Below are 13,167 nucleotides of genomic sequence, written 5' to 3'. Positions count from 1 at the left end.
TTGGATTAAGGACTTGTCCGAAATGCTATGCATGCTAGTGGCTTTACAAGAATGTAAAAACTCTTGTATATAAATAATAAAAAAAAACACCCAGGAAGTGGGGAATTAGCGACAAGTTAACACTTTCGCGCTTTCGGCAAACAAGAAAAAACTTGCCCCTTGTGCGCGAGGCGTTTCGGGCGATCGAGCGGCAACACTGAAAAGTGTATACTTTTCAGTGTACTTAATTGAGTTCTGACAAGCATGGGGAATAGAACTTCAAAACCAGTCCCAATTTCCAGTGGAGGAGATTTCAGCAAATTCAACTTTAATAATAAACAGATAAACTGGGAGCAAATAAACCAAGACTTCACAGAAATAAGCTGGGAAGAACAGCTAGAAAATGCAAACTTGAACCAGTGCCTGGAAAAAATAAGCTCAGAAGCACTAGAAATATGCTCAAACCACATACCCCGAAGAAAAAAAGAGGAAGAGATGCAGATTGGAACGGGAACGCCGTTCCCTCTATAGGCGAAGAAAACGAATCACGAAACAACTTGAGAGTCGCACCTTATCTCAAGAACGGCAAAGGTTAGGTAGAGAAATAGAAACAATTGAACTAAAGCAAACGGAATCATACAAAACCCAAGAGAGGCAAAGAGAGCAAAAGGCCATCAGTGAAATAGAGAGAAATCTGAAATATTTTTTTTCCTATTCAAAATTAAGATAAAAAACCACATCTCGTATCAGGCCCCTGCAAAAGGGAGATGGAACTTTCACAGATGGCAACAAAGAAATGAGCGAAATACTGAGGAATCAGTAGGACTCTGTTTTCAGCGAGCCACTAGATACTAAAAATCGATAACCCTAGTGAATTTTTCATGGATATGACACCAACATCAAATTATATATTAGATGTCACCCTATCCCCACTGGATTTTGAAGAAGCCATAGACAATATGCCTATGCACTCTGCACCAGGTTCTGACTCTTGGAACTCTATATTCATCAAGAACTGTAACAAAAAAAACTACTGCAGGCCCTTCACATTCTTTGGAGACAAAGCCTAGATACTGGCATTATCCCTGACATTAAAAACAGCAGAGATAGCACCACTCCATAAAGGAGGAAATAAGGCAGTCAAAAAATTACAGACCGATAGCACTAACACCGCACATCATAAAAATCTTTGAGAGAGTGCTAAGAAGTAAGATCACAAAATAAATGGAATCACAGCATTTCCATAACCCCGGACAACATGGTTTCAGAACAAGGCCCTCTTGCCTATCACAGTTGCTGGACCACTATGACATGGCACTAGATGCCATGAAGACAAACAAAACGCTGATGTAATTTACACAGATTTTGCAAAAGCCTTTGACAAATGTGACCATGGTGTTATTGCACATAAAATACGTTCAAAGGAATTACCGGAAAAATAGGCAGATGGATCTACAATTTCCTGACTAACAGAACCTAATGTGTAATAGTCAACAAAATCAAATCCGGTCCATCAACCGTGAAGAGCTCAGTACCCCAGGGTACTGTGCTTGCTTACTCCAGTACTTTTTCTCATCCTCATATTGGACACAGACAAGGACACAACCCATAGTACTGCATCATCCTTTGCAGATGACACTAGGATTTTTATGAGAGTAGACAACATAGAGGACACAGCAAACCTCCAATCAGATGTAATTCAGGTCTTTCTATGGGCTACAGAAAATAATATGGTGTTTAACGAAGACAAGTTCTAGCTAATGCGCTACAGAAAAAAGGAAAATATAAAAACAGAAACCATGTACAAAACTCAGTCAAATCATAACATAGAACTAAAAGGCAATGTAAAGGATTTGGGTGTACTCATATCGGAAGACCTTACCTTTAAAGAACACAATAAAGTAGCTGTCACAACTGAAAAAAAGACAGGTTGGATAACAAGAACCTTTCACACCAGAGATGCTATACCAATGATGATACTTTTCAAGATGCTAGTGCTCTTTAGAGTGGAGCACTGCTGCACAATGACAGCCCCTTTCAAAGCTGGAGAAATTGCTGACCTGGAGAGCGTGCAGAGATCCTTTACTGCTAGAATCCACTCAGTAAAGCATTTAAACTATTGGGACCGACTAAAGAGCCTAAATCTGTACTCCCTTGAGCGCAGGCGGGAGAGATACATAATAATTTACACGTGGAAAATAATTGAGGGGCTGGTCCCAAACCTGCACACAGAAATAACATCACATGAGACCAGGAGGCATGGCAGGATGTGCAGAATACCCCCATTGAAAAGCAGAGGTGCAACAGGTACAAATTCAATCAATTATGATTCGAGTGCATGGGGGAGTTGTGTAAAACCCTGGTTTGTGTCTCGGAGAGACTGCAAGATCCAGTAAGTTCAGTAGAACTTCAGTTTCAACTCTTTTTACCATGTTGTAGCTCAGTCGATTAAGGCAGCGTCTGATATGCTCTTGGACGCAGGTTCGAATCCTCGTCACGGTCCTTGAGGATTTGTTCATTTGATGCATCATGTTATTGTGATTTGTGTGTGTAATATATTTACTTAATTATTTCAATGTCTCTGATTTTTTCTTCGTTTTTTGCTCTAATATTAATCAATAGTGTGTAGTGTGATATATTTATATAATAAAATGTGTGAATCATCACTGTACTCAAAATTATGGTGTGCATATTATTTATTCAATTATGATGTTCATAAAACAGTGAACAAATACTTTGTCGGTTACTACACTATATACACAGGTTATATGTAAGTATCTACATTTGTGTTTCTCATAGCAAACTCACTAATCTTGTATGATGACAGCAGACAGTAACAGGCGGCCTCACACAACTCATGATCCCTCCCTCCCTCCCATCGTCACTGGTTCAAGGCCAGGCACACTTAACATTCCTCCTTCAAGGATACCGTTTGTGGTGTTATTACCCTATATACACACACATTATATATAAGTATCTACATGTTTTGTTCACCATAACTGTTCAACTAAGGCGGTATAGCCCAAAGAGCATAGTAGCCACCCTTACCCAGTATGATAAGTCATGCAGATGGCGCCACCTCCCTCACCAAAATGGCTTCTCTCAACACTACTTTTGTTGTCATTACACTATATATACACGTTATATATATAAGTATCTACATTTGTGATCACCATAAGGAATCACTAAGTTGGTATACTGAGTCAAACAGCTGCAAGGAGTGACCACCACACACCAGGTTTTTTTTTTTTTTTTTTTTTTTTTTTTTTTTTTTGAGATATATACAAGAGTTGTTACATTCTTGTACAGCCACTAGTACGCATAGCGTTTAGGGCAGGTCCCTGGAATACGATCCCCGCTGCGAAGAATCGTTGTTACAACCAAGTATACATTTTACTGTTGCGTTAAACAGAGGCTACAGTTAAGGATTTGCGCCCAGTGAATCCTCCCCGGCCACGATACGAACCCATGACAAAGCGCTCGCGGAACGCCAGGCAAGTGTCTTACCACTACACCACGGAGACCGTCACTGGCTGCCACTCCCTCCCTACCTCACCTCACCTGACTTGCCAATCTTCTTTTCCCACCATACTATTTTTTGCTTTTATTCACTATATACAGACGTTATATATAAGTATCTTTGTAGTAAGAAGTGTCTACAAAGTAGATATGCAGCTGGTGCCTTTATAGCATGGCTGAGTAATATATATAACACCACATATAATAATGATTAAGTATGTTATTATGCTCTAATTTGTTATAGGTACTGTATATCATATAAATACATTGCACAATGTTAATATCTGTTACTTTCATCAATGTCCCAATTTTTTTTTTTTTTTTTTATTTTTTTTTTGGGGGGGGGGGAGGGGTTTACTTTGTTTATTATCTGATTTTGTTGTAACCTTTATATCCTGGAGAGTGCATACCCGTCCCTAACTATGTGAAGAATGAAAGTGGTCAACATATAAATCAGTCACAACTCGCAGAACTTGGGACTTTGAATTTTTGGGGGGCTGAATTTTTCAAAGATTTCAAACTCTATTTTCTTTGTCTCTTTAGATTGTTTTGATGATTAGGGACCAGATTAGGACTTTTTCACTTATATAAAGTATACCCTAAATATATCCCCTAAATCATTATAATTATTATAAGCATCCCTATATTTAGGTTTTTTGGAGGGGTTATTTTTTTCTTTACTTCATTTCGACACATATTGACTTACAACTTTCACATATTCGAGTACGAATGCCATGCAATGTCTATTAAAACATACAAGTAAATTAACGAATTCGAACTACAGTACCTTTATTCGTTGTATGTTTTCTTTGGCAATCTTTTCCAGAATAGCCCTGTCTCGTCACAATTAAAGACTTCTTGTTGTAGGTATGCCTCACTCTGCACAAAATCTTTAAATTCGCCAATGAATCTTTCAGTCGCTGGTTTGTCTGAGCTGACAGCCTCCCCATGCTTCACAACACTATGAATTCCACTTCTTTTTCTAAAAGTCTCAAACCATCCCATGCTCGCCTTAAACTCTTTTACTTCTGCATCACTTGTTCCAGTGGTATTCTTTAAAAGGTCTTCATGCAATTTTCTTGCCTTTTCACAAATGATGGCCTCCGAAAAGCTATCACCCGCTAACTCCTTGTTGTGTATCCAAATTAATAATAACTGTTCAACATCCTCAAGTGTTTGTGTTCTATGTTTCGTGATTATTGATACGCCTTTTGCCACTTTAGCACTCATAATGTCCTTTTTCTTAGCCAGTATGGTGGATATCGTTGACTGAGATTTGTTGTACTGCCTAGCCAGTTCACCTACCCGCACACCATCTTCATATTTACGAATGATCTCTTGTTTCTGCTCTATGGTCATTCTTACATGGGATCTCATATGTTGAGCCTTACCACTGATTTTCCTGGGACTCATGGCATGATATATAATAATTACTTTAATGTTCAAAATGCAAAAAATCACCACAAAAGCGAAATTTCTTATAAGCGTGATCGTCACTAAGCGGGCAGCTGTAGTGAACTGAGGCAGGTCAGCCGCGTGACCGGGAACCACGCGCTCGGTCGACCCAAATGTGTACCAACAAATATCGGCAGTCGACGACACCATCGGATGTCGAGTCGCATTTTTCGATGAAATTTACATCGTAACTCGAAATTATCGTAAGTAGGGGCAATCGTATGTCGAGATGCCACTGTAGCTAGCTATTCACGCTTCAGCCTTTAAATTAATTTATAAAGATACGTGTGCCAAAATCAGTGAAGGAAAATAATGGAAACTCAGTCATTCACTTGTGTGGACCACTCTGGCTGGTGTTTGGTTCATATGGTTCACTTATTGTGTGGTCCACTTGTCCACTTGTATGATCGAACGTGTCATATGAAGGAATTACTAATTGTAACCTGTGACAGAATAGGAAAGTTATCCACCACTCTGCCCCAACATCATAAGCAAATCCACACATCCGCTGCTTCAGCGATTCAGAGTACGTCGAACCGGGTGAGTAGATCCGGCATGAAAAGTGTGCGACCTAGCTGGAAATTCGCCAAATCGAGGTTGCACTGTACTCTTTGTCATACAGTATATTGCTTTTAAACTACTGACGGTTTTGGCCTCCACCACCTTCTCACTTAGCTTGTTCCAACCGTCTACCACTTTGTTTGCAATAGAAACCTTTCTAATATTTTTGGGGCCCCTATGTTTCCTTAGCTTGAATCTGTGTCCGCTTGTTCGTGAAGTTGCTGGTTTCGGGAATTTCTCTGTCAATTTAGTCAATTCCTGTTAGTATTTTGTAAGTGGTGATCATATCTCCTTTTTCTTCTATCTTCTAGTTTTGGCATGTTTAACCCTTTAACTGCGCAACGCGCCTGCAGGCTCAGGTGTGGGGTGCGCTACGCGCCTCCAGGTATTTGTATTTTTCACGTTCCATTCAAAACTCCTGCGGCTACATGGGGTTTACATCAGCTTCCTCAGGGCTCTTGTAAACAGACGCCATCTTTAAAAAAAATCGTGGTCCACATTCCCAGGTGTGAGAGAGAGAGCAAGCACCACAAGGTGAGTATAATATCAGACAGACAGTATGGTTTTCGATCTGGAAGATCCTGTGTATCGAATTTACTCAGTTTCTATGATCGAGCCACAGAGATATTACAGGAAAGAGATGGTTGGGTTGACTGCATCTATCTGGACCTAAAAAAGGCTTTCGACAGAGTTCCACATAAGAGGTTGTTCTGGAAACTGGAAAATATTGGAGGGGTGACAGGTAAGCTTCTATCATGGATGAAAAATTTTCTGACTGATAGAAAAATGAGGGCAGTAATCAGAGGCAATGTATCGGAATGGAGAAATGTCACAAGTGGAGTACCACAGGGTTCAGTTCTTGCACCAGTGATGTTTATTGTGTACATAAATGATCTACCAGTTGGTATACAGAATTATATGAACATGTTTGCTGATGATGCTAAGATAATAGGAAGGATAAGAAATTTAGATGATTGTCATGCCCTTCAAGAAGACCTGGACAAAATAAGTACATGGAGCACCACCTGGCAAATGGAATTTAATGTTAATAAATGTCATGTTATGGAATGTGGAATAGGAGAACATAGACCCCATACAACCTATATATTATGTGAGAAATCTTTAAAGAATTCTGATAAAGAAAGAGATCTAGGGGTGGTTCTAGATAGAAAACTATCACCTGAGGACCACATAAAGAATATTGTGCAAGGAGCCTATGCGATGCTTTCTAACTTCAGAATTGCATTTAAATACATGGATGGCGATATACTAAAGAAATTGTTCATGACTTTTGTTAGGCCAAAGCTAGAATATGCAGCTGTTGTGTGGTGCCCATATCTTAAGAAGCACATCAACAAACTGGAAAAGGTGCAAAGACATGCTACAAAGTGGCTCCCAGAACTGAAGGGCAAGAGCTACGAGGAGAGGTTGGAAGCATTAAACATGCCAAAACTAGAAGACAGAAGAAAAAGAGGTGATATGATCACTACATACAAAATAGTAACAGGAATTGATAAAATCGTCAGGGAAGATTTCCCGAGACCTGGCACTTCAAGAACAAGAGGTCATAGATTTAAACTAGCTAAACACAGATGCCGAAGAAATATAAGAAAATTCACCTTCGCAAATAGAGTGGTAGACGGTTGGAACAAGTTAAGTGAGAAGGTGGTGGAGGCCAAGACCGTCAATAGTTTCAAAGCGTTATATGACAAAGAGTGCTGGGAAGACAGGACACCACGAGCGTAGCTCTCATCCTGTAACTACACTTAGGTAATTACACTTAGGTAATTACACCTCCATGACACACGAGCGACACCCAGCAAGAGTTAAAGCCAAACATTCAACAGGCATGGAGCTGCCCCAACACTTCCTCCCTTGAGCAGCAGGGGCAGAACCTTGCTGAAAAAAAAAAAATGGCTGAACAGCACAAAGGCCTCTGCAACCAAAGATACAGTATCCTCTGGAAACAAGAGACAAAAAAGGGGTATGAGGGACAAAGATCAAGCCGAATCTAAGGCACAGACCAACACATCTTGCTGGCAAGTCAAAAGATCAGAATAGAAGCCCACTACAGCAGGAGAGGTCCCAAGGCCAGTCAAACAACAACAGCTGGACCCAGGGAAGGAGATGGAGGAGCAAACCTAGACAACACCAATGGCTCCAAGTCTAAATCTCAAGACAAAGGGGCTGGATGTGGCTGCTCTAGTGCACATCCAAAACAAGCCACAGCCTATGCATACAGAAATACCTACCCATAAGGTGGTAATTGCTTGATAAGTCAATTCCCTAGAGGAAGGTTCAACTAAAACATTGACCCAAAAACAATATATATTGCAGGCTTAGGGTAGACTATATAACCCCATACAGCAGGTTGTATAATTAGAGCAGAAAGAATGAACTCAAAATATGTCAAGACCAAGGCATACCCTTCAACTTTCCCAGTGAGGGCAGAATCAGAAGGCCTGACCATTAATAAACCCTCCAAGGACTACAAAGTGCCTGCAGGGTCCCAAAAAATAGACCAGGCCAGAAGAACTAGGCTTGCAGAATATCCCAAATGCTCAAAACAGAATAGTTGCATAGGTGGTTGTTATTAGGCATGAGCAGTGCGTTATAAAACAAGCACTTGGTTGATGGGGTCACCATGTGCTACTGTTATACTGTACCAAAAAGTCCCAGTCCCCACTATCCACAAAGCGTCACAGGTGAGTCAAAGACCCTTGTACAGTGCTTAGGTTTGGTTGACTGCATTTATCTGGATTTAAAAAAGGCTTTTAAGAGAGTCATTTAAGAAGTTCTGGAAACTGGAACATACTGGAGTGATGGGAAGACTTGTGACATGGATGAAAAATGTGATAACCAAACCACACATCAGAAAGTGAAGTAATGACGACTTCCAGTCCGTCCTAGACTATTATTAAGTCATGTAGGGTTACACAACTTAATAATAATAATAATAATAATATTACTGTAATAATAATAATAATAATAGTAATAATAATAATAATAGTAATAATATTAATAATAATAATAATAATAATAATAACGGTCCAGGATTGACCGAAACGTTGTTTCTTCACTTTCTGATATGATGATCAAACCACACATCTTCAGCCACGTTACTGTGAATCATTGTCTGCACATGGATGAAAAATTTTCTGGCAGAAAAATGAAGGGAGTAATCTGTGACAATGTATCAGATTGGAGAAATATCAATAGTAGAGTACCACAGAGTTCAGTTCTTGCACCAATAATATTCATTGTCTACATAAATGTTTTACCAGAAGGCACACAGAATTACAGTATATGAATTATGTTTGCTGATGATAAGAAATTAGGGAAGATAAGAAACCTAGATGATTGTCATGCCCTTCAAGAAAAACTAGACAAAATAAGTGTATGGAACAACGCTTAGCAAATGGAATTTAATGTGAACAAATGCTATTTTATGGAATGTGGAATAGGAAAAATAACCCACACACAACCTACATATTATGTGAAAAAGGTTTAAGGAATGGATGGGGTGGGGCCGAGGTTGCTCCTGCATTTCATGGTCACCCAGTGTTAATGATTTTTAGGACCTTCCAAATTCTATAACTGGAACCTGGAGATGTCAAGAAATAACATATTCACTGGCATGACCTACAGAGTTGTGTGCAGTAATTCAGTTCTTGTTGTACGGTACTGTTAAGAAAGGCTTTTACATCAGAGCAGTGCCCTATTCTGAACTGTTGTGATGTGAGATGCTAGGCCAATGTGAGGTGACAGTTGAGAGGCAGGACAATGTGAAGTGACAGTGTTGAGGTGATGACAATGTGAGGTGACTGGTGACAGGCGAGACAATGTTATCTTGAGGTTATCTTGAGATGATTTTGGGGCTCTAGTGTCCCCGCACCCCGGTCCTCGACCAGGCCTCCACCCCCAAGAAGCAGCCCGTAACAGCTAACTAACACCCAGGTACCTATTTTACTGCTAGGTAACAGGTGAAAGAAACTCTGCCCATTGTTTCTCCCCGGCGCCCGGGATCGAACCCGGGGCCACAGGATCACAAGTCCAGTATGCTGTCCGCTTGGCTGACCGGCTCCCTTTGTGTGAGGTGACTGGTGAGAGGTGAGGCCAACGTGAGGTGACTGGTGAGAGGTGAGGCCAACGTGAGGTGACTGGTGAGAGGTGAGGGCCAACGTGAGGTGACTGGTGAGAGGTGAGGGCCAACGTGAGGTGAGAGGTGAGGGCCAACGTGAGGTGACTGGTGAGAGGTGAGGGCCAACGTGAGGTGACTGGTGAGAGGTGAGGGCCAAAATGAGGTGACTGGTGAGAGGTGAGGCCAACGTGAGGTGACTAGTGAGAGGTGAGGCCAACGTGAGGTGACTGGTGGGAGGTGAGGGCCAACGTGAGGTGACTGGTGAGAGGTGAGGCCAACGTGAGGTGACTGGTGAGAGGTGAGGCCAACGTGAGGTGACTAGTGAGAGGTGAGGTCAACGTGAGGTGAGAGGTGAGGCCAACGTGAGGTGACTGGTGAGAGGTGAGGGCCAACGTGAGGTGACTGGTGAGAGGTGAGGGCCAACGTGAGGTGACTGGTGAGAGGTGAGGCCAACGTGAGGTGACTAGTGAGAGGTGAGGTCAACGTGAGGTGAGAGGTGAGGCCAACGTGAGGTGACTGGTGAGAGGTGAGGGCCAACGTGAGGTGACTGGTGAGGCCAACGTGATGTGACTGGTGAGAGGTGAGGGCCAACGTGAGGTGACTGGTGAGAGGTGAGGGCCAACGTGAGGTGACTGGTGAGAGGTGAGGCCAACGTGAGGTGACTAGTGAGGGGTGAGGTCAACGTGAGGTGAGAGGTGAGGCCAACGTGAGGTGACTGGTGAGAGGTGAGGGCCAACGTGAGGTGACTGGTGAGAGGTGAGGGCCAACGTGAGGTGACTGGTGAGAGGTGAGGCCAACGTGAGGTGACTAGTGAGGGGTGAGGTCAACGTGAGGTGAGAGGTGAGGCCAACGTGAGGTGACTGGTGAGAGGTGAGGGCCAACGTGAGGTGACTGGTGAGAGGTGAGGGCCAACGTGAGGTGACTGGTGAGAGGTGAGGGCCAACGTGAGGTGACTGGTGAGAGGTGAGGGCCAACGTGAGGTGACTGGTGAGAGGTGAGGCCAACGTGAGGTGACTAGTGAGGGGTGAGGTCAACGTGAGGTGAGAGGTGAGGCCAACGTGAGGTGACTGGTGAGAGGTGAGGGCCAACGTGAGGTGACTGGTGAGAGGTGAGGGCCAACGTGAGGTGACTGGTGAGAGGTGAGGCCAACGTGAGGTGACTAGTGAGGGGTGAGGTCAACGTGAGGTGAGAGGTGAGGCCAACGTGAGGTGACTGGTGAGAGGTGAGGGCCAACGTGAGGTGACTGGTGAGAGGTGAGGGCCAACGTGAGGTGACTGGTGAGAGGTGAGGGCCAACGTGATGTGACTGGTGAGAGGTGAGGGCCAACGTGATGACAGTGGTGGGTGGATCAGCTGACACCACACACCTCCACGGGAAGGTAAACAAGACAAGAATGTGAGGCAATAAGCCGGGTAGCAGGGAGTGTTGCGGGTGCTACCGGCGGCCTGAGCTCGTGTGCGTGTGTTCCTACCCAGAAGTAGTCACAGAAGTCGACAGCCATGGTGTGTGAGGCGCCCTAGTGCTGGCCAGCTCTCCCGTCCTGCATCATAACAAAACAGCCAATATGGCGCCGCCTGGCGACCCACGGCCACACACACACACACACACACACACTCCCCGCCCGCCACGATTTGAATCTAAAATGTTTGACGTTTCGTGAGTGACTTTGGAAAGTATTGTCTTATGACGACATATTAGTAGGTATTGTTGATACAAAGCAAACAACTGTAAGTGAACAGTTGAAAATTAATTAAGAAGATATATACATTGTGAATTATATTAATACAACAAGTCACAAGTCAAGTCAAGTCAACAAGTCACAAGTCAAGTCAAGTCAACAAGTCACTTGAACTCCAAACTTTTCCAGATATTCTAAAAAAAAAGCGAGAGTAATCCCTGACCACAAATGTGGTGATCTCACTGATGTCAACAACTTCAGACCTATATCAATTCTGTCAAACTTGTCAAAAATAATTGAAAAACTAATCTACTAGCAGCTTTACTCTTATCTAGCCAAACTCAATATACTTAGCGCTTGTCAATATGGCTTCAGACCCAAAAAAAAGCACTAACGATGCACTTATTACTATGATTAACTTGATACATGCAGCTCTTTTATTTATTTATTTATTTATTTATTTATTTATTTATTTATTTATTTATTTAGATATATACAAGAAGGTACATTGGGTTTGTGAGAATACATTGGATAGTACAGTAATTACATTCTTGTAAAGCCACTAGTACGCACAGCGTTTCGGGCAGGTCCTTAATCTAGCAGATAATTTTAAGTAGGTAATTTCAATCAGAATTGATAAATGAAAGATACATTACAAGAGAAAAATGAGATGAGAGAGATAAGTAAGTATATTAAAGCACATTGTTATATTAAGCTCTGATTGATTACATTGACAGCTTGATTAGTAATTTAAACAAGATTAATAGACACCATACAGCAGATTGACAGCAATGATCACAAAATATACTATGATAAATATACTACGATGCTCTACGAAAATATACTACGATGCTCTTGATAAAAATGAGTTCCCTGTTGGGTTATTTGTGGACCTGCGTAAGGCTTTTGACACTGTCAACCACCAAAACCTTCTTCTTAAATTACATCATTATGGAGTTAGAGGTAATACCTTAAGTCCTATCTTATTGACAGGCTCCAGTATGTTTCTGTGAATAATTCAATTTCTCCCACCCTACCCATCAACATTGGTGTTCCTCAGGGTAGCATACTTGGTCCTCTCCTCTTTCTCATCTACATTATTGACCTTCCAAATGCCTCCCAACACCTCAAACCAATTGTATTTGCTGACGACACAACCTTCATTTACTCATGTCCTGCCCTCTTGCTCTTAATGTCACAGTGAATATTGAGCTAAATAAAGTCCATCTTTGGCTAACTGCCAACAAACTCACCCTCAACATTGACAAAACTTTTTATATTTTGTTTGGCAATAAATCCTCAAATCAAATAAATATCAGGATAAACAATACCCAAATTTGTAACAAAGTAGATGGCAAATTCCTTGGCGTTCTCATTGACCACAAGCTGAACTTCCAGGGACACATTCTAAATATATCAAAAAAAGTTTCAAAAACTGTTGGCATTCTAAGATCAGATATTATATACCTTGCCCTGCACTGGTGACACTCTATTACTTTCTCATCTATCCTTATCTCAACTATGGTATTTGTGCTTGGGGTTCTACTACCCAAAATCATTTACGTCCTCTAATTACTCAACACAAAGCTGCTATTAGGACAATATCTAACTCTGGCCCCCATACATCACTCGGTACCCTTAATCAAATATCTGAATATGTTAAATATTAAGTCACTGCACATCCTCTCGTGTGTATTTTATATATATAAAACGCTGAACTGTAATGTCAATCCTGACCTTAGAAGCTTCCTAGAAGGTTGTAACAGAACCCATGGGCACTACACCTGAAACAAATACCTATTTGATATTCCAAGAGTACGACTTAATCAAACTA

General features: G+C 41.8%; 1 protein-coding gene across 12 annotated transcripts in view; it reads right to left on the bottom strand.

The window, feature by feature from the left end:
- The window catches only part of LOC123757546 (F-BAR domain only protein 2), a 375,820-nt gene extending 364,550 nt beyond the window's left edge, over positions 1-11,270 (bottom strand). For 6 of the 12 annotated variants that reach the window (XR_011229388.1, XR_011229387.1, XM_069329471.1 and 3 more), the window contains exon 1: positions 11,022-11,254. Coding sequence is in view for 9 of the 12 variants with exons in the window: in XM_069329471.1 (XP_069185572.1) it covers positions 11,022-11,156 (135 nt within the window). In the remaining 3 variants the exon portion in view is untranslated. Of the gene's footprint in view, positions 1-11,021 lie in introns of all 12 variants that reach the window. The other 6 variants (XR_011229389.1, XM_069329477.1, XM_069329478.1 and 3 more) reach the window with 3 other exon arrangements.
- Between the last annotated feature and the right edge of the window lie 1,897 nt (positions 11,271-13,167).

Source organism: Procambarus clarkii, chromosome 22 (assembly GCF_040958095.1).
Source record: "Procambarus clarkii isolate CNS0578487 chromosome 22, FALCON_Pclarkii_2.0, whole genome shotgun sequence".
Taxonomy (NCBI): Eukaryota; Metazoa; Arthropoda; class Malacostraca; order Decapoda; family Cambaridae; genus Procambarus; species Procambarus clarkii.
The sequence above is the reverse complement of the archived record's forward strand: the minus strand, read 5'-3'. Positions and strand labels throughout refer to the sequence as shown.